The sequence below is a fragment of the Rhipicephalus microplus genome, chromosome 2, assembly GCF_043290135.1.
Source record: "Rhipicephalus microplus isolate Deutch F79 chromosome 2, USDA_Rmic, whole genome shotgun sequence".
In the NCBI taxonomy this organism is placed as follows: Eukaryota; Metazoa; Arthropoda; class Arachnida; order Ixodida; family Ixodidae; genus Rhipicephalus; species Rhipicephalus microplus.
The window spans coordinates 22,472,061-22,494,788 of NC_134701.1; the positions used below are offsets into that span (position 1 = coordinate 22,472,061).

The following is a 22,728-nucleotide window of genomic DNA, read 5'->3' on the forward strand; positions in this document are numbered from 1 at the left end:
CTTGACTTTAGCCACCAATCACATAACCTCCTTCTAGTTAAGTCTACCCGCTTAAAGTCTATTTTGCCCTCCCTGTCCCTAAACCCCAGTGCTTTGAAAAACTCTGCGCCATCATCCTGAACTATAGGGTTACAGAACATGTTCATGTTTTACAGAACATGTTCATGTTTTACAGAACATGAACGTGTTCGGCAGTTTCTTCTTCCTCTCCACACGCACTGCATACTGTGTCTACCCCTTCGTATTTGGCCCGATATGTCTTGGTTCGCAGTACTTCCGTCCTGGCCTCAAACAGTAGAGAACTACCCCGAGTATTATCATAGATCCTTTCCTTGGCAATTTTCTGCTTAAAAGTTCGATAGATCTCTAGTGCGGACTTCTTAATCATGCCCATTCTCCACATGTCAGTCTCTGTTTCCTTCACTTTCTTCTTAACCGATAGTTCATTTTGGTTTGGCCACCTACTGTTTTCTAAGTATTTACCAGTCAACTTCCTGGTTCGCTTTCTCCATTTTGTATCGACATTCTTCATGTACAAGTAGCTGAAAACCTTCCTAGCCCAACGCTCCTCCCCCATTTCTCTCAATCGCTTCTCAAATTTTATCTTGCTGCTAGCTTCCCTGCCCTCAAATGATGTCCATCCCATATCACCTTGTACTCCCTGATTTGGTGTATTCCCATGAGCTCCTAAAGCAAGCCTACCTATTCCACGTTGCTTAATTTCTAATCTTGCTTGAACTTCTGATCTCATGCACAAGACCGCATTGCCGAACGTCAGCCCGGGAACCATGACCCCCTTCTATATACCTCTCACAACATCATACCTATTGTAATTCCACAGTGCCCTATTCTTCATCACTGCTGCATTCCTGTTACCTTTAGTTGTTACATATATTTCGTGTTCCCTTAGGTACTCGGTCCCATTGCTTATCCATATGCCCAGATACATGTATTTATTTGTTATCTCTAGCGTGACCTACTGTATCCTAAGCGCACTACCTTCATTATCATTAAAAATCATGACTGCAGATTTTTCCTTACTGAATCTGAAATCTAACTTATCTCCCTCATTACCGCAGATGTCCATCAATCTTTGCAAATCTTCCTTGTTGTCTGCCATCAGCACTATATCATCTGCGTACATCAATGCTGGTAGTGCCTGTTCAATGAGTTTTCCTTGTTTGAAGAAAGAGAAGTTGAAGCCAAGTGCACTTTCCTCTAATTTGGCCTCTAATGCTTCTAGGTACATCATGAATAACAAGGTTGACAGAGGACACCCCTGCCTAAGCCCCTGTTTTACCTGTGTGGGCTTACATACCTGTTTTTCCCACTTTATAACTACCTTGTTACTTTTATAGATATTCTTTAAAAGATTAGTGACTCCAAATACTTCAGAAACATCTAGGTACCGTGGGGCGGTGGCCGGAAGCTCTGTTGAGATGATCTAAGTTTCGGACCTGCTTCAAACAGCAGTTGTTGCTGCTTCTTTCCCCGCATTAGTGGTTGTTTGGAAACCTTGTGAACGGCCTTGATATTACCGGAACCCTTTGGGTTTCTGAAGTTGAAGGAAAAATAGAAATAAAAAGAATTCGACTGATTTCAGTCGACAAAAACCGAGTGATTGCGAGCATCGATGCTCACAGCCTACATATGCCGTGAGGAAAAGTAAGCCTTTCGTTCAAATTAGCGCCCTATATAGCCACAAGTAGTCAAGAGGGCTAAATTTAGCTGGCAAATAACCAAGGCCCGTGAATGTATGCAGCACTCACATTGTGTACGAGTACAGCAACTTCCAGGTTTGTAGATCTCGCTCTTAGATTGACTGCTCGACACGGTCACTGTGCAAACAGTAACAATACTAAATTAGGAATGCGTTTCGCCTCTATACTAGAATGAAAGGACCGGATTCAAATCGGTCATCGCATTTTTACACATCTGAGGCGTCTGCGAAGTGCCTTCATGAATTGCAGATCTTCAGCAATTGGTGCTCGGTCTTACTTGCTGATGGTGCTTTTTTTTTTTTTTGTTTCTGTCCCATACCACGCAATTTTTTGTACTTCTCAAATAACCGAAACATGAAATAGTAGGGGGAACGACCCCCTCTTAAACGTGAAAGTTGTATATTACCACTGGTTTCGTTCGTACTGCTCGCCGAATTCATTCTGAGCAAGCTTTGCGCAGAAAACAATGCAAGCAAAACTGTAAGACAAAGCGCGTCTTCAAAAATGTTTCTGACATTACTAAGAAATTTCTACTGATACTTTTCCAACGTGAAAATAGTCGTTACGCGTGATTTCGCACAACGCCTGGTGAGTAGCGTATGTGTGTGCCTTACTTACAATTTTGTGCATATTCATCTACCCAATGTGTAACCCAGCATTTATTCACTTAACATATCATGTTAGCGCTTCCCTACGCTCTCAAAAACATAAATCGAAGGGCCACCGAAGCGCGAAAAATTGCAGTCTTCGCCAAAAGTGTACTTTCTGGTACTGTCTCTTTCGGGGCGATCATCTCAACAACAGCCATGTTGGATGTAGAGTCCCGCCACCTATAGGTCGTGAAAGTTATGAATAGCCATAAGCAATAAAGCCATCAAACGGTTGGTACATACTGTACCACGTACGTGATGTCGTTCTATACGTCACAGAAAGATTCAGGCAGATGGCGCCATTGTGGCGGTAAAATAAGGTTTCTAGATAACAATCTAGGGACCTTAGGCGAGGACATATGGTGGCGCCATCTGCCTTGTCACTGCGCCCTTCACTGACACGGTAGTTCTTACTCATAGGGGTGCGTTCAGGGGGGGGGGGGGGGGGGGGGGGGGGGATAGCGTCGCCCTCTCTAGGCAGGTCAACACCTCCTAAATAGGTTTCCAGGAGGTGTTGGGCAGGTGCGTAGGTGCAAAATTCTTTTTTCGAGGGAGGGTCACTTCCTTGAAATGGTCATTTTCGCTTTGTGTGCCATGGGGAGAAAACTTTAGGGGAAAGGGGGAGGGGGAGCTTGTCTCATACATTGACATAACAAAGAGGAGTCCCTGCGACAAACCCTCCTCCCCACCCACCCCTTTTTTGAACACCAAGAACTGGCGCAAATTTTGCACTTTTTTTTTTGCAGTAGGTAGCGTATGACCTAATTATCGAGGCTGGGAAGCTCGTTCGCACAATATTTATTTATTTATTTAGCGATGTTTTTAGGCCCCGCCGCGGTGGTCTAGTGGCTAAGGTACTCTGCTGCTGACCCGCAGGTCGCGGGATCGAATCCTGGCGGCGGCGGCTGCATTTCCGATAGAGGCGGAAATGCTGTAGGCCTGTGTGCTCAGATTTGGGTCCACCTTAAAGAATACCATGTGGTCGAAATTTCCGGAGCCCTCCACTGCGGCGTCTCTCATAATCATATGGTAGTTTTGAGATGTTAAACCCCACATATCAACCTGTTCGCGATATTTTTAGGGCGCCCGGTCTCAGTTTTCGCGATATTTTTAGGACGCCCGGTCTCAGTTTTGGTTTCAAAAAGCACCGAGCCAGTTCTGGGAGCAAGGTAAAGACAGATGGTCACGTGACCACGTGTCCTAGACTATATTGGTTTGCCTTTGACATCTCGTAGATGTTGTGTGTGTCTCTGTACAAAAAAATCTATCACGCTCCTTTTCTCGCTATAAAAATGTTGTGTCGGGGCTCCTTGAAAACAACATTCCTGCCTGCTTTCTTGGGCTGTTGCTGCTGCAGCAACGTTGAAGAATCAAAAGGAGGCGTTGAATGTATGGAAGCTGCAACAAAGATGTGTGGGAAATGCTACGATGAAGCTTCGAAGAGTGAAGTCGTTTTTTTTTTTTTATGCTCTGTTACTGAACAATAACGTGATACGTGACCTCACACATTTACGAGGAATATTTTAAACAAACAAAAAAAACATCAAAATTTTTCTCCAACTTGCGTGCTGTAACAGCAATCCTTATACTGAGCAATAATGTGCACGCGCCACGCCTCTAATAAGAGCTAATAATAAGCACCATCCATTGCACCCTGTGAAAGACTAAACTGGTTTGTGTGCCATCTATGCGCCTGTCCTGTTTGGTCTTTGACTCTGAGTATTTGTTGTTTGGTGCCATTTTGTATTTTTTTCACGTTGCATTGGGCGTGTTAAACTGCCGTGCCATATTTTTCGTTAGTTTGCCTAGCATTGATGCGAGACGTGTATGTGGCTACGGTTGCTTGGATGCACTTCTTTAGTCTACGTTCCTCGCTTGTGCAAAGATGACCCGGCAGCGATGGAAGTGCAGCTCAATTACTCTAAAAGGAAAATTCTCATCCAAACTGAGATTTTCGTCGCTCCACATCTGCTCCGAAATGGACCTTGGGAACTGGAAACAATGAGCTTTAATCGCATGACCACACAGCAAGCCTAAAAAGAAAGAAAAACTGGCTGTGTACCAGGTTATTGACAACGCTCATGCACAAACATTGTGTTTATACATCCAACAAGCAGGCTATCTTTGTGAAATGTTTGTGAAATTATTTCACCATCACAATGATTACTAACTGCTGCTGTGACGACCTTGATGTGTGACTAATTACATTTACCACTTTATCAATTTTGAACTTATTTATGTTACAAGAACTGGCATTTCAAGTGTATAGCTCATTTAGCTTATTAGGTGCAAAGCAGCTTATGGCGGAGTTCAATCCGGCGTGCGTACGGCATGACCATCCTTACTGCGCATACGCAAAATCTTTTCCCCATCATGCGTGAGGAGGTGAGGTGCAGGGGGTGGCTGGAGCGCTGCCTTTTCTTTACCCTCGACTCGGCAGCGTCGGCGGGAAACTGCTAAGAATGAAACGCGTGCTCGACTTGCCCAAACGCAATGGCAGCGTTCGCAAGCAAACCTCGTCGTACGCAACGCGAACGTCGAAGCCAAGCGTCAGCATCGAGCCAACGCGTCTGCTGCAGACAGACTGCGCGAGTTCAACGCCCGGGCAGAACGCCTCGCTAGACAACTTCGACGTGGAGGCTTCGGCGGTGCCACGTCATTGTCATGTAAAATTCAGTGAATGCTCAGGTTGCACGAGGCCAGTGCTCAGCACAAATCAAAAAGGGTCATGCCGGTTACCCCGCTTTGAAGTGAGGGGTTTCTCGTCCGTGTTAACACAGCTACATCAACTGCATCGATCCTATGTTGAACCGAGATACGAGGCTAATTGTTTTGATCAAACCCATCATAGTAAAATATAATAATAAAACGAAGTGAAAACAACACAGGGGGCTACTCGAATGTTGCTCAAATTTTTCTTCTTTTTATTTGTTTATTTGTTTTGCAATTTAACGATCAAAGCCGTACTTGAACGCTAATGTTTAGTCGTCCATCAAACCATATCCGAGTGACATTTGGCTGAGTGGAACACTGGATATTCTGTGTATATTGTGGCAGTTGCGATAAAGAACTTGTCACGTAACACAAACGATGTACCATGAAGCAACCGCAAACGCTGCGCGTTTGGTGATGCGTGCCGCATACTTATTCAGACGGCAGTTTTCTTTGATTGCGATAGCAAATATATGAACAGTCCCGGCTGGTTTCTGCTGCTGCCGCCGTCATTCACGTATATGTATGTATATATATACGGGGAAGGATGCGCTAGCCTTCTCTTTCTGCGGAGCGAACATCGCCTTTCCGGCCGGGGTCAGCGCGCTCTTATCTCATGGACAAACAGGGAGGGAGGGGGGGGGGGGGCTGGTAACAATCAGCGCACACCTTGTGCCCCCCCCTCCCTCCCCAGTAAACGTGAGGTTCTACGGGCTGCGCTCTCAACACAAAAGAATGGTGCCCAAAGTGTGCCTGGAGTGGCCGTGTTCTCTTAAAGCGCGTTTACTCTAGAGGGACAAGACACCGATTTTGGTCTGCCAACTTTCTTTGGGAGTGTCTTTTGTATTGTCGTCGTCATATTTACGCTAAAGCGACATAAACAGTCCGCCGACGTTCTCTGGAAGACTCCTCTGCCCGTGCCTTGCCGTGCTCACAGTTTCTCGTTGCCCAATTCTGTAGTGACATTGGAGGCACAGGCAGTGACACCGACAAAACTTGCACACCTGCTCCTCATTTTCAGCCGTGCTCCCTGCTCTGCTATTGTCCTTCTCCAGCTAGGCGGCGCCGGCCATAATCCACGGCGTGGAGGGACGGGGGTGTAGATGCACAAAACAGAAGCGAAAAAAAGACTACCGTGACGTGCGCAGGATGCCTATTCAAACGCCGTAGAAGCCTCAGAAGGTGCATTGTTTATCTGCCCCAAGATTTCCCTCTTCGTGGTCGTTTGAAGTAGACATGGTCAAATTTTCGCTCAGCCGCAGATCTCCCGACGACACGTCGACGACAGGTGCGCCGATGCATTTTGCTGGTGTTTTCAGTCTGTCATTATGCTACATTACGACGACATGCTGTCTTTTGAGGCCTCGTCGGCATAGTGTGACCATGGGATGTAGGGACTTCGTCGGGGTCGTGCCAGTGACAGTGTCGCTATAGTATAAACGCACATTTACACAGGTGTTTTGTAGAGTTACGTGAGATCTGATGCCTTGCTTCATAAAACATTTGTGACTTATCTCATTCTTTGAAGTCGCAACTGCCATGCATGTGGGTACTATTAAACCTGTTGTTGGGAGGTTAATGGACTGAATAATTATGTAATTATGTGCTTAATATAAACAAATGTACCTTCCAAATTTTATCACTTATGAGTTCATTAGTGCTCACTTGCTAAAGCAATTTCCTACATGGTCGCCACAGACAACTTTTACACAAGCTCTGGCGTCAGCTAGTTGGTGCTTTTAAGTATTATTGTCACACGAGTGCAGAGGACCCATCAAGGCACTCGAAAAACATCGTGACTGCATCAGCTGTGTAAAAGTACCAGCCAACTTGCATGAAGAGTAAATTCGCAGTGAACTATCAATGAAGTGTACTTTGTAAGTATATGCTGACATGGCTCCACAAATGGGCCAACTGCTGCACGCAGCAAGTGAGATGCTTTCACTCACTCCTGCACCGCAGCACCACTGCCAAGTTTCTTAGTGAGAAAAATAAGGACATTCTGGCGTAAAGGGTGAAGAACTGGGCCGTTTCATTTTTAAAAAATATTAATGAGGCTGGCAACTAAATTTTTTGACCCATTTTTTGACAGTGCAACAGGAAGCTCAGCCTTCATAGTCCCAAAAGCACATGTAATTATTTCACAAACAGTATTTTTCTATCTGAAAGGTTCTAAACACAGATGTAACTCTCCTCCAGCAATGCTGAGAACCGACAGAAATATCGCCAGCCCTTCTTGCAATTTGTGAAAGCTGTCGTCCTGCTTTCGCAGGAGTTTCTGCAACTGGGCTTAACCACCCTCAATTTGAGCTTTTCAACTTTTTTTGAAAATAACAAGCCATTACAATGAGATCATGTGGCATAGAAACACCTTTCCTGCATTTGTACCACATAGCGTGCGCCTGCGCCCAAAGTTGCCTGCACCTGCGTCATAGATGGCTCGTCCCAGCATCGTTACTCTTTCTATACATGAGCCAAGACAAGTCCCCAGAGAACTCACTATGCGTATGCATGGCCGTGAAGACTAGCAGCACACATTATTTCCAAGACGAAACGTAGGTAGCAAAGTTATGTCCAAAATCTTAGAGATCTCGAAACTGCATGCTGAAAAGTTGCTCAAGGCCCTTTGCTGTCGGTTTCTTTAGGATAGATTTATTCGAAATGGACATTTAAGCTATTAGGTCAACCTAAAAAAGAAAAAGTTCCCTTTTCTTTTGTTGTTAAGCCTGGTGGCACACTTGTCAGCCAAAGGTGACCATTAAATAAAGTAGTAAATGCAGTGGAGCAGTTTTCTTAAAGAGACACTACAGCAAAACAGCGACTTGTTTTCAATTGACAAACTGCACTCTGAGAACCGTAATGCCATACGTGCCACTATCATAAGTTCATTATTAGCAGAAAGAATCGGGGGTTCAATTTCCATTTTTAAATTTTGCTATGAAAGCTCGGCGTGTGAATTGTGTTTCTCGTATTTTCACGGAGTTGGCTTGATGAAATTTTATGAAACTTCGTATGCCAGGTCTATGGCACTCACAGATGACAATGTGCTTTATTTTTTTATTAGACATCTTCAAAATCGATGTAGTCATTGTTTTTGGTGTCAAAATGGTTTTTATTGTTATACACATCTTTGTCATTGTCCCACCTGCCTTGTATAGGGTTCACTGGCCTCGTCAAGCTGTCCATAAACAGCTTTAGCCAGTGAACCTCTCCAGAACCTGTTTCTTTATGGGGAAAAAAAAAATGATTTTGAAAAAAAAAAAAATCACGAGAATGGCGTTTTCACCTGCACTTTTTTTTTCGGGTCTTTGCTCGCTTATCAAGTAACATGTTGCGGTAAGAGTGCTGTTATCATGATTGTTAAATTGTGCTTTACTAAAATAACAAAAATGGTTTTACTTTTTAGTGTCCCTTTAAGTGTCTCGCTGGTGCGAAGCAGTATAGTTCTTAAGTTTTATAGTATTGTCTTTTTGAAGAGCATCATAGGGACATCATAATGTTTGGCATGGTTTATAGAAAGAGAGAACTGAAAATTTTCAGTCTGAAGGCTAGTTTTTCACTCCGCAGTGTGGGACGCGAAATCTGGGAACGCGATCGTTCCTGGAGTCTTAACTTGGGCATATGGCAGACGACTCCAAACAACCTGCGTAACAATCACTTTCTGATCCATTCTGAACGAGTATAGGCTGGCTGTCGGGCACTCAAGCGCTGGCCTACTTCTTCTGTCGCACTGTGCTTGTCCGGCTGCTTGTGCTTCCTGCAAGCTCGAAAAGGAAATGACGGCTAGAGAGGAGAGAGGGTGGCGGCAGCTTATATGCTCGCTGTCACCTCCCCTATTGTCGATGACAGCTGGCAGTGTAGTTGTTCTCCAGCTGCGTGCTAAAAGAGGGTGGCCGGGAGAGAGAGGACCGTGCCTCAGGGGCACGCGGCAGGTGTTTCGCAAGACGCTCGACAATACGGCTTCCATGCCCTGTCACCTCTGCTACAAAGCCCATCCATGCTTGTCGAGTGAAAGGCAAATGGGTGCGCGCAACAATGGATTGCTGGCACTGCCTGCGCTACTCTCGTCAGAAGGCCGGCTGCATGGGATATGCCGCTTTTGCTTCAACACCGGCCTGCCTTGTGAGAAACAACGTTTTCTCCTCACTCTTCGGGGCCGCTTTTTCAGCAGTGTTCACTTTTACGTTGATTACGCGTGCGCTGCTTGTGGCCATGTTCTTCGGCAAACAACTGAGCAGTGTAGGGGCTTTTCGTGCTTTTCGCATCTTTCTTGCTCAATCGTATTTGTAATTGTCAGTGCAATTGGAGCACGAACAGCCAAGTGCTGGTTATTGAATATTGAAATACAAGAGTCGCTTACCATCGAGGAATGATTTAAGACCGAGCAAAAATGGCGGTCACATCTTCCTTGATGGTATGAGTCTTTTTCGTATTTCAGTAAGCATATGCCCACTAGCCCAACAACAAGTTCGATGAAGTTGCATTTCAAAGTGGTGTTCATTGAAATTTCATGCAATGTAACATGTAAAAACTGCCAGAAAGTGACCAACGCAAGCACAGGTAGCCAGTGTTGAAATAAAAGTGCCACTTGTTATTTTGCTGAATTCGTTTCAGTAAACATCAATTGAACGTCGGACATTGTGGGTTGTACCTTTCAGGGCTGTTTTACAGAAAGTGCATTTGTGCTACTCTGACATACTGTTTTTATGCGAGTTTTTCTCATAATAATAATAATTATGCATGCATCAGTTTTGAAAAAATTGTCAGGGGATGCTGTTTCTCTACTACCATGGTTGGTCCTAGTCAATCATTGGCTCGTTTCACTTCTTGTAAAGGCATTTGTTGACCATAGCTAGTTTTGTGAGAACGAAAAGTTTGGTGCCACGTCAACAACCGCTTGAGCTGGCAGTCGGCGTATGCTGAAGGCCAAGTGGAAGGAATGTTCGTGCGTATGGGATGTGCCAGATATTAACATGCTTGATTGTTTCTGTGGCAGATCTCTGTGTCACACGTTTCACTTTTACACGGCATAGTCAGCTCCTGATCATAGTCAGTTTCGCATCACATCACTTTCTGATATCTACAAATTACTCTACCTTCTAGTGCTTGGACCATGCTGTAGAGCATATTTTCTCATTGGCCTCTGAAAAAAGATGCCATACTTGCAAGGAAGATGGAGCACAGTCACAGCGAAAGCTGGAAGAGCTGCATTTCTGGAGCTGTTGTAAACTCTCTTGGCACCGCTAATTGGTTTGTTGCACGCAAGAGGAGTGGCTCAGTCCACTACAGGGGATTGGCCATGAATCACTTAGCAGTGGAATTTAGGAAAGAAAAGGGGGAGGGGGGGAGAGGATGCCTAAAAAGACTTTCCTTTTTTTTATCTTTTTGTTAGATAAACAAAAATATTAGTTGTCCTAGCAGTTTGTTATTATAGATTCTTACATAAGAAAAAAAATTTAAAATAATAAAGAAGCTTCAGAGTACATGAAGTACGTTAATGAAGAAAATAAGTAATAAGTGTGTACTTATGATATTAGCATGGTAGCTGTTTTTATCCTTTTTCGTAGTTATATACCGCTCCATATATATTCCTGTTGCAATGACCTAGCTGGAACGATCTTAGGGAGAGTAATATCCATCTCGGACAGCTCGAGCCCGGTTTTTGGAAAGGTGGTGTCAGAAATATTTGCCTCAAATTTCAATGCCTGTGGCATTCTGTGAAAAAGTGCTCCATGGTTTCTGCTTGTTTGCAATAGTAACATTGGAGGCAAGGAACAAAGCCAGGTCTGCATAAATGAAATCTTAAAGGTGGTATCCTGCATCACAATTTAGTAAATGTCGTAAAGGTCACTTCAAATTGTCTTGTTGCACAGCATGAGCTATACCACTGGAACTTGAAGTGCTGAAAATCTGTGCCATGTGGAACAGAAGAGTTAGTGTGTTCCTGCTGTATACAGAAATTTCGAAATCGCATCATTGTAGCAGCAGGGTCACGGAACATTCAGGCCAGGGCCCTGAATTGATGCTGCCGCCAGTGTGTCTACTGCTTCATTTAGTGTTAGTCTAGTGTGACCAGAACATAAACCAAATGAACAACACAAACATGTTTGCGCATATGTGTGTAAAATTCTGATAAACAAGGCGAGGTCTTTGGTACTGTCAGAGCAGTGCAAAAAGACAAAGAATCGGTTTGTATAACCACTGAAGGGATATATGTTGGGACCTTGTGTATGACCAGAATTACTGCCATTACTTCTGTCTGCAATATCAATGTAAAATCCGCCAGTGACACTAAAAAAGACCAATTTAGTGCTGTTGAATAGATGCCCACTCCTGCTTTCCCAGCAGTAACGGCAGTAAGCAGCAGTAACCCATTTAAATATCTGATGCGGCAAAAGTTTAGCATTTTTGGAAACATATCATCAAATTTTTTTTTTACCATAGAATGTAGTACCCGTGAGAAACTTACATCCCAGATTTTTACTTCTAATGGCTCTAATAGCTCTTGCACATAAACTATTTGATGTCAATGTAACCGAGCTCATTCACAATAAAAAAAAACATATGGATGGCTTGCTTATGAATACAATTAGGAGCGTCTCTGGGGGAAGCGTATATGTTTAGAAATGTTTCAACAGTTAATATATGAAACCTGGTTCGTGGAGAGGGAAGATATGCTTCATGATAAAGAACATTATTACCTACAAACTGAGGGAGGCCTAAACAGAGGCGTACTGACTCACACTTTATAGATAGAAGAGGGCATAATTTGTAAGTGGGCCCCCCACAGAACAACACATCCAAACTTTAATATTGGGTGGACATACATGCAATATATCATTAATGAAGTTCTTCTACACATTCCGAACGGATCACTGTTGATGCACTTAAGCAGCCCAATCACACTTAGTCCCTTAGACGCAATATACTCAATATGTGAACCACTAATACAAGTACACGTGCAAGTCGCATCATTATTCGTCATTCTGCAGAGATGTCAACTACTTCTGTAACCTGCTAGGTGCACTTTGTTGATGTTGTGGCTAACGTCAGTGAAGTGCTATGGCAGAACCATTTGTAATGGGTTGGAATGTTTAAGCGAGATACTTAATTCACATTTTATAATGCCCAGTCATTATTTCACTTTACCATAAGTGATGTGAAAAAGAGAGAGAGAGAAGTTTATCGAGGAAATAAGTAATGGGGACCGTATGAACTTCCTTGGAAATTAATACAAGTAGACTTGCAAGTTACCCATTACGCTATAGATCATTTAAATTTTTCTGAAGTAGGAAATAATCTAGTATGCCATTATTTGTTCTTTTGTAGAGAATTGTAGTACCTGTGTTGCCTAGCTATACAATTGGCATTGTGGGACACCTGGTTGTATTTTATCTCTTATACCATGATATATTACGCATGTTAATGTGGTGCTAAGTTTGGAAAGCACACTTGAGGCCGACACCTCATGCCACCATGGCAGTTTATTTTATGTAGAAGGCCTGAAAGCTGGGCCAGTTGGTGATAGCACTTGCGCATATTGCTGCGTGCATGCATTATGCATATTGATATTCTGAGCGGCAACGCGCATCTGTGCCTTACGAGGAAGACGAAGGGTTGTCTCCGCTCTACTGCTGGTGTAGCGGTCATGCCATTGCTGCTGGTTTTAAATGTATCTCATTCACAGCCTCGTCGATATGGCGTCGCATCTTATCCGTAACATATTTGGTGGAGGTGGAACGTTCCAACATAATGTTTATTACCAACGCACACTCGCCTATATCACCAAGAAAAATAACATCACATGAAATGAATGATGCGCACAAAAAATTAATTTCTTAGAAAATACAATTCTTTATCACTGAGCGTAAGAGAGGGAGTGCTGACGCACTTAGACCCCAGTGAAGCGATAGCCTCAGCCTCAATAATCTCTCTAGTAAGCTTGTCAAACATTCTCTTGATAACTGTGAATGCATTGAATATCGGCGCGCAGCCGCAGGATTTACAATGTATGGCCAACCAACTTCCCTGGCCGTTTTTCACATTATTACAGTGTTCTCTTAATCGATCATTAAGACAACGGCCCGTCTGTCCAATATACTCTTTACCACAAGAAAGCGGGATACGATAAACAATGCATATGATACAGGGAACATAAACAGTTCGATGCTTCTTACTACAACCTTTGGGTTTTCCGTCACGGTCATGAAGGCCACACAGGCTGACCACTCGTCTTGTGTCCCCGTTTCTTTGCGCTATTTTCTGTCGTCACAATGCACCAACAAGCCCAAATTTTGACAGTGTAGAACGTTCCCCGACCTCACCAGGTAACTTCGCAGTGGCCGCACCGTTCAGTCTCCGGCCATGGCTACCAATGACATCAATCTGTCAGCGTCTCCATTTGTAGCTCCAGCCATACATACCTGATGATGCCCTACCCCTGTGATCCCGGTACATTCTCCGCAAAACCTGGGCTTGACGTTGACTACTGGCTTCGTATGTACGAGCGCATTAGCCAGACACACCGATGGGACCTTACCATGATGCTCGCCAACCTAATCTTTTACTTAGATGGCACCCCATGTGTTGGGTTCGACGCCCATGAGACCGAGATCACCTGCTGGGATATCTTCAAGGAGCGACTACGCGACATCGTTGGGGACCTGTCCGGTTGCCAAATGGAAGTGCAAAAAGAACTCGCCACTCGTGTGCAGTCCTCAACTGAGTCATGTCTCGAACATACAGGACGGGCTCGTGTTGTGCCTGAAAGTGGACGAGCAAATGACAGAGTGTGACAAGGTGGGTCACATACTCAAAGACATCGCGCACGACGCCTTCAACTTGCTCGTGTACACTAACGTCACGACCGTCGGTATGGTTATTAAAGAATGCCGTCGCTTCGAAATGGCCAAAAGCCGCCATGTCCTGCCTCAATTTACGGGGCTACCAAACACGGCCGTTACATTTACCTACACCGATATCAGTGCCGCTCCACCCATGCAGGAGAATGTGACACGTATAGTTCGACGGCAGCTTGAGGCATCAAGTCCGGCGCCATTTCCTTCACTTCCACTCGACCATGGCACCGCACAAACACCTTCGACAGTATCCGTTATTCAAGCCATCGTGAGGCAAGAAATTGCAAATCTCGGTTTTCCTGTGGCCTGCTCTGTCTCCCGACCGGCCTCCAGACCGATGACAATGAATGCACTGCGCCATGACTCATATTTTCTTCCGTGATCCCGCAGTCCGATGGAATGGAGAACTGCAGACGACAAACCGATCTGCTTCCGCTGCCACCGAGTTGGCCATGTATCTCGCTACTGTCCTAGCACTTGGACGCCCTCAACCTGCAGCCCATTTTCCTCCTCTAGCCCATACGACGACTCCCGTCGGTATTCGCCCAGTCGTGTGTATCCTACTTTCGACGTCTCTAGCAGCCGCTCCACCGCTCGTTCACCATCACCTCAATGCCGCCGTACTCCATCGCCCCAATCACGCCACTATCCATCGCCGGTCAGCTATGGATCCTCTCGGACGGAAAACTAGATCATGCATTTCCGGGAGGTAGTGCTGCATCAATTGCGACTGATCCATATCCTCCGTTGACACTCCCCACTGATTCGAACTTGATTAAAGTGTATGTGGATGGTATTTATTTGATGGCGTTAGTCGACACTGGAGCTCAAGTGTTCATAATGAATGCTGATCTGTGTCGCCTACTCAAAAAAGTCATCACGCCTGCAGGGACTAAAGCCCTCCGTGTCGCTGATGGTGGAACTGTGGCCACCACTGGAATGTGTACCGCTTGTGTTAGCATTGCCGGCCACCATATCACCATATTTATGGTGCTCGAGAATTGTCCTCACGAGCTAATCTTCGGCATAGACTTCTTATCGACACATTCTGCCCTGATCGATTGTGCCGCCTGTACTCTCTGCCTAGAACTTCCTTATCTTCCCGATTCTCACCCTGAACTCCCGAACAGCCTCTGCACCACTGACTTCTTCCGGCTACCACCTAAAGCATTTATTGAACTAACAACGCCCTCTCCAATGCTCGACGGTAATTATATCGTGACGCTGATTCCTGATGTTCTCCTGGCACGTGACATTACTGTTGAGGAAAGGACGAGCCGCCGTGCCCATGGCGAAGCCCACATGATCAACCTCTTCTTTATTTCGAATGCCCGTTTAATCCCCTAATGATGTTAACAACTATCTTCGTCATTCACACAATATTTAACATCCTCCGTGCTCCCGCATTAACAGTTGTTGATGAAGAAAACACACCAAGTTCGAAGGACACGCTGTTCAAGAGTACTTGTATAAGTCCAGGTCAGTCCATATAGGAAAATCCGTGATATCTAACCGCGTCTGCTTTTTCAGCGGTGCTTTCGGCGCTTGTTCCACACTCGTGCTTTTGAACGCGTTGACCTCGATGAGCCTGCATTGTCGTTCAGCAAATTTCCTTGGCATGAAAATTCGCAGATAAAACTCATCCAGAAAGATCTCGTGTAGCTATACTTAAGTAACCTTTTCCTTTCCTTTCTGTTTACCTTGTAACTCTTCTGCCTCCGCCTTCGTCTGGTCTCTCTCATTCGCCGCTGTTGCACTGAGTCAGAATTTATCAGCTATGTGGAAATAGGATGTGCCTTGCACACTCTCTTCAATATTGCCATGTTCTTGTCCTCAAGTTTTGTTATTGCCCTAATACACTACGTAATTCTCAGCGCAAACCACGCCTGCAGTCTTCGAGAAGCTTCAGGACTGTAGTGGATCATTTCGATAACATCACGCCCACTCCACGAACTATACAGATTATTCTGGAGCCTACGTCACTGCTAGCGATAACGCTAAAACATTCGACGGCAAGTGTATAAATGCCGACGTGCTTCGCCCCTTGTCAGTTGATCGACGGCCAATGCTCCGTTCGCCGCTCTCAGTGCAAGCCTGCTACTGTGATCCGACTCTCCGTTTACCGGGTACAGTTTCGCCCAAATAAACAGTTTAATCTTCAACGTACTCTCTTTTTCTTTGTCGACGTCACGACCCCGTGACAATATTAACTTCTGTAGCTGTCTCGAAGAACCTAAGCTTTCAGCAGCACAAGGGGGTGGCTTTTGTGTCGTCGTGGCCTTTTGTTTCTTTCTTCTGTTTCTTGACGCTTTGAGAATTGACCTTGATTTTCTTTTATCGGGCACTTGTACGAAGGGCGATGAGGACTTTACGTCCAAATCTGCCATCCTTGGCTTGGGCGTATCCTCAACATCTAGTGGGTAGCCTTTTGGGTCTACAATGTCTTCCCCCTTTTCAATCATGGGAATGCCTTTCACCTCGTACACCGGAGTTGTTGTAGATGACTTGACAACAGGCTCATGGGTATGGCACGCTGACGACAGCTCTGCAAGCGTGGGCCAGGTTCTTGTAAGTAGTGTTTGTTCTGCGCGGGCTCCTTTGATGGTTGTTACTTTAGTGAAGGTCCTGATCAATTGGCTTCCATCACGCTCAAGAATTTGTCCTCAGGCTGACTCGACTGGCATCTGTGCTACAAGATTTCTGTCTAATAGACCTTGGCTGGATGGTGGTGACGCAGACGCAGAGAGTGCCTTTCTTTCTGCTGCCATTTTAATCTGTAGTCTTGTTGCCTCCAAACGAGCCTGCCGTATCTTTAATGCGTCAACGATTTTATATTCGGTTTTGACTTTCGCTAGAATGATCTGACGCTCATAAACTTCCGCCTTTTCGATCTTGGCTTCCAAATCATTGATGTCAACTGCATCCTCTATTTCCTGGTCGATTCTTCTGAGTTCCTCATATTGCTCAATCAAAACTCGGTGAATACATCGTAAATCACAGATTGGTGGGCAATCCGATTGCCGAAGACGTTCGACATCTGCGATGACCTGCGTGACAGCCTTGCGTGTTTGACTCCACCTTTCGTAGAGGGCCTCCAAGATCCGGTTCAGTGTCAGAAACGTGAGAAGTCACTGGCCGGCCGTGTCACAAGGTGAAGTCGGAGTTTTCACGGCATCCATCGCAGAAGGTTCGCACAACGAATATCTGTCGTTTGTCGGGCTGCCATTCTTCGTGATCTTGTGCATATCGGGCCATCATCGTGAAGGGCGAGACAGTACTGAGCCAGAGAAAACGTGAAGGCTCCCGTCTCGCGAGCCTCCAGACGGTGCCTGCACTCACAGGGCTGCTCTGCCAAGATGTACTTTGTTGACCTATGGACTGCCTTGCCTTCTGAATATCGGGCCATCTTCGTGAAGGGCGAGTCAGGACGGAGCCGAAGTAGACGTGAGGGCTCCCGTCTCGCGAACCTCCAGACGATGCTTGTACTCACGTCAGTATTAGTCTCAGTTGCAACCGGAGTCGTCCTCCCAGGTCTCGGCGGTGGTTAGGCCTTGCACATCAGCTTTACCCACGGCGGCTTCACAAAAGTCCTCGAGGCTATGACAGCGGTCGAAATTCGTGAAGTCCGCTCTGTCTCACCTCCGCTCTGTCTCACCTCCGTGAAACCCGGGAGGAATGCCTCCCGGGTTTCACGGCACCAAAATGTTTAGGCCGTGAAACCGTCCCACACTATGTCCCACACATTACTGTCCCACACTACGTTGTAACTATGCCCTCTAACCGAACATATTTACCTGTTATCAATTACAGTTTCATAAAGCAAGTGCTACCTCAAGGAATTTCGGTTGCCACACTAATACCCTTAATCGACGACGTCACCAGTTTTGTGGCAGACGTATGTCTCGATCATTCATGTCACCCGCAATATCTCACATGCCTCGATGCGACATTATGCTCCATGATCGCTCTGGACCTCAAAACCTGAGAAGTCAGCCGCGCTATGCCGCCTTCTGTCTTGATACTGCGACATATTTGACATCGACAGCCATCCACTCGGCCAGACTTCACTCCTCAAGCACCGCATTAACAGAGGTGATTCTCTTCCTATTCATCGCCGACCATACCGGGTGTCTGGTCCCGAGAGTAAGGTAATTCAACAGGAAGTCGCCAAGACGCTAGCCAACGGGATTATTGACTCCTCTTTGAGCCCTGGGCACCCATCCTTTTGCTCGTTAAAAAGAAAGATCACACGTGGCGCTTCTCCGTTGATTACTGACATCTCAATAGAATCACAAAAGAGGATGTTTATCTTTTGCCCTGCATCGATAACGCTCTCGATTGTCTCCGCGGCACCCGATACTTCTCTTCAATAGACCTATGTTGCGGCTATGGGCAGATTGCTGTTGACTAAAAATATCAAGAGAAGACTGTGTTTGTAACTCCACATGGCCGATACCAGTTCAAGGTTATGCCGTTTGGGCTATGCAACGCTCCAGCCACGTTCGAGCACATGATGGACTCTCTGCTACAAGGGTTCCAATGTTCATCATGTCTTTGTTACTTTTGTGATGTCCTTGTATATTTCCCAACATTTGAGACTCACCTTTAGCGTTTCTCAGCTATTCTCGACATATTCCGCACTGCAGGCCTTCAATTAAACTCGTCTAAGTGCCACTTCGCAGGCCGGCAAATTATGGTGTTGGGTCACCTTGTTGACGAATCAGGTGTGCAGTCCAACCCCCAAGTCAGTCAAAGATGTTCGGAGTGTTGTAGAACTTTGTTCCTATTTTAGAAGGTTCGTGAAAGATTTCGCAACCATCGCTCGACCCCTCAATGAGCTTCTGAAGAAAGACGTCACTTTTACGTGGGGTACTGGCCAAGCTGCTACTTTTTATCACCTAATCACGCTACAGACGACTCCACCTATAGGTGGAGTCATCATACCCTATCATCACCCACCACACCAACAGAATTCCAAACCAATGTTAGTGGTCGCGGGATCTGAGTCGTCCCAGCCCAATGCCAACGGGGACACAACCGAGTTATCACCTACATTAGCCGCCTCCTCACAGCTGCTGAGTGTAACTATTCCATTACAGAGCGTGAATGTCTTGCTCTTATTTGGGCAGTCTCAAAGTTCCGCCCATATTTATATGGCACAACTTTCTCTGTAATAACTGACCATCATGCGCTATGTAGGCTTACGTCACTGAAAGATCCTACTCGCTGGCTCGGGCGCTGGACTCTGTCACTGAAAGAGTATACCTACATGGTGACGTACAAGTCCGGACGCCTACACCAGGATGCAGACTGCCTGTCCCGTTACCCGGTCGCTGAATCAAGCACTATGCCTGACATTGACATCAACCCTTGCGTCTTTTCCCTTTCGCAAATGACATGCATCGGTGACAAGCAGTGCCGTGATGCGTCCTTACGTGTTATCGTCTAGAGCCTCGAATCACCATCTTCTAATCAGTCCCATCGCTCATTCGTGCCCCGCAATGGTGTATTATGCCGCCACAATTTTGAGCCGGATGGAGCGGCCCTGCTGCTTGTCATTCCGAAACACCTTCACTCGGAAGCTCTACACGAACTTCATGACCTTCCGACTGCCGGTCACCTTGGTGTGTCACGCACTTACGACCAAATCCGTCGACGCCTTTTTTGACCAGGGCTTGCACGCTCAGTCAGAAGATACGTTGTGCCTTGTGAGAAATGTGAGCGCCGTAAAATGCCATCGACGCTTCCCGCTAGACGCCTTCAACAACTTGACATTCCGTCAGAACCGTTCTTCCGCGTTGGCTTGAACCTACTCGGCCTTTTTTCCTTGTCTTCCTCGGGTAACAAGTGCTTAGCTGTGGCCACCGGCTACGCCACGCATTATGCCATCACATGAGCTCTTCCAACAAGCTGCACCACAGATGTCGCCGACTTCCTTCTCAAAGACGTGATTTTGCAACACAGAGCTCCACGGCAGCTGCTTAGAGACCGTGGCCGAACCTTTTTGTCGAAGGTTTATTTATTTATTTATTTACAACACAAAACTGTTGGGGGTTCCTCAAGCAAAAAGCTGTTAAAACAGCTTGAGGAGACCTGGGGAACCTCCAGGTCTCCTCATATCTACACAATAGATCTACACAAAAGATCTACACAAAAGATCTACACAATAGATCTTTAGGCTATTTTGCATTATTTCATTTGGGATTTCAATTTTTTTGAACCAATTTTCATCATCCTTTTGAATAAATTTAGAGCTGATGGAAAAAGCAATGAAGCAGCAAGCTGCAGTTTGGTGAGGCTCCTACAGAGATGAGCAGCAAGCCCTTGTAAATATACAAGTTCAGTAGCTAGGATGAAGTAAATTAGGTTAAGGCACCATGAAAAATTTATCAAAAATACAAGTTCAGTAGCGAACTTCGAGCATGTCCTGTGGAGCTGTGCCTTAACCTGTCCCCCTTTCCAAGAAGAGGAAATGAACAAGCTGATAAAGGCCCAGGACCTCGCCTTTCATGTCCTGTCCGTCCAGAAAGCCCACACGAGGGCGATCAGGTTAAGCCCACTCGAAAACGGTCAGGTTTAACCTGACTGTCCCTGAGTGTGCCTAGCTAGGTGACGTTGAGTTAACTTGCGTCTATTGTGGACCCAATAAAGCTATTTCACTCACTCACTCACCTTGTCTTTTTTGTAGCAAAAGGTAGCTCATGACTCTCTTATCGTGCGTGCAAACCTCATTTGAATGAGTGTGCAAAGGCTATTTATTTAGAAATTTTTTTGAGGTGCCCAATAGCTGTTTCGGTTTCAAAGAGCACCAAGCTAGGCAGGAGCAGCTTCGGTGGCAAGATAAACACAGCTGGTCACGTGATGTCGAGTGCGAGCGAGCACCGCACTGACAGCTAGCACCGCACTGACAGCTAGCACACACAAAGCCACAGTCATGGAGGAAGAAATCGCTGGTAGCGCAAGCAGACAGCCAGCACAAACTCGTGATGCAGGTCTGTTTACATTGTTGCCCCGTTGATATCAGCATTGCAAGGGGCTCTCCATCTCACTCAGTTGCATGGGAGGCACTTTAAAATTGATTTTAATTATGTCCTGATCTATAATTGCCCGTGATATTTCGAAGACATTGCATATATCTGCACATGATTCTGTGTCACTGATTATCTTGCCTCTGAAATTTTGTGTCAGTGCACCTTTAAGTTAGCATATAGGTCTCTATTTACTGTGTTGCTAATAATGGGATCTATACGATTAGATACAGCTGACAAGTTTATGCACAATCCTGTTATTTATACATCTTCCTCTCAATTAAGTGAACTTCAAGGAGCCTGTGAAAATAGTTCACTTAACTGGAAGTTCACTGAATTGATTATTAACTAGAATACAGAATAGCATGGGGCACAACAGAAGTCAAATAAAATGTGTTAACTACAATTTATTTTTAATAAAAGAATTCTATCATTTCCATTTGAGCCGACACCCTTAATGCACAAGAAGAGAGATAAAGCTGCCCAAAGAGCATGCATTTCTGTGCACTCAGGAACACGTGTGCTAGATATTATATTGCATCACACTGTCTGAAATTCACAATAAATAAATAAAGTCGGCATAGGATCGCTTTCTTTTCTCTGGACATATGACTCTACAGGCTCAAAATCACTACGTTCGAGGCCATGTATCAGCCATGGGCTTATTTGAGCATAGCAGACTCTGTCCTTAAAGCTGTGAGTTGTCCACACGTGTGCTCAGGATTACACCAAAAAGCCATGCTTATGAACACAAAAAGAGCGTCGAAGTCATGGGGTGTGCTGGACACATTTTCTCTTCCGCCACCCCTCCCTTCTTAGCTACTAGTGCCTTTGTTGGGACGAAGGAAGAGGAGATTGCAGTGTGCGAAAAATCTTCGTAACTCGACTCGTACTGGCCGGATTCTGAAAATTTTGTGTTGGTGAGTTTGTAAGGCAATGAGCTCCTTCAGCAAATCCATTCTATGACTACTTAGAAAACGCGGGTGGTAAATGCAAATGGGTGTCAAGTGATCTGGCTCTACTATTGTTCAAGCTTGGGACGTGCTGATGAGAATGTGAACTGTGCGGCCTCGTAATGCCATTTTCGCTCTTCAGTGTCACTCATTGCGACTCAGAGAGCAATGTGGTGGAAGTTGACTGCGGTTCACCTTTGCAGAGGCAGCCCAGCTCGGGGTCGCGGCGACAGGACGGTGGCATGGCTGCGGCCACCGCAGACGGGGGTGCGGGCATCCGGCTCAGTGGCCACACCCTGGACAAGGCCACTAAGGCCAAGGTGCACCTGGAGAACTACTACTCCAACCTGGTCACCCAGCACCTGGAGCGCAAGGGCCGCCACGAGAGGCTCGAAGAGACCATGCGCGAGGAAGGCCTCTCGGAGGAGCAGGTCAGTTACATAGCTCTGTGATGTGTGAAAGTTTTTCTGAATGCAACATTCAACACAAAATGAGGTCCTATTGTCAACAATCTCTGCAAAGGAAGCGTCGCCGTACTCTTAACAAATGGCAGATTTTCGTAATCTGCAAGACCACTTTTCTGCTATGCAGTTTGACCTACTTTTAGCAGCTAACCTCTTGCTAAAAACAATGTACTCAAACCCAGTTTGCTCGTGCTTTGACATAAAAAGTGTCTACTCGGCTGTCTTGACATAGACATGGATAAGAGACTAGCCCCAGCACATGCATCTAGGACCTTGTTTCTCCTAGAAGCACCAGCGGTGTTGTCATTAATAGGGCGAATATACATCACAGAGAAACGCACT

General features: G+C 45.6%; 1 protein-coding gene across 5 annotated transcripts in view; it reads left to right on the plus strand.

The window, feature by feature from the left end:
- trc (Serine/threonine-protein kinase tricornered) overlaps positions 1-22,728 on the plus strand; it is a 212,279-nt gene that overhangs the window by 36,621 nt on the left and 152,930 nt on the right. For 4 of the 5 annotated variants that reach the window (XM_075886289.1, XM_075886290.1, XM_037420293.2 and 1 more), the window contains exon 2: positions 22,126-22,353. In XM_075886289.1, the coding sequence (XP_075742404.1) occupies positions 22,165-22,353 (189 nt within the window). In that variant the 5' untranslated portion in view covers positions 22,126-22,164. Of the gene's footprint in view, positions 1-8,990; positions 9,206-22,125; positions 22,354-22,728 lie in introns of those variants that run through there. The other variant, XM_037420292.2, reaches the window with a different exon arrangement.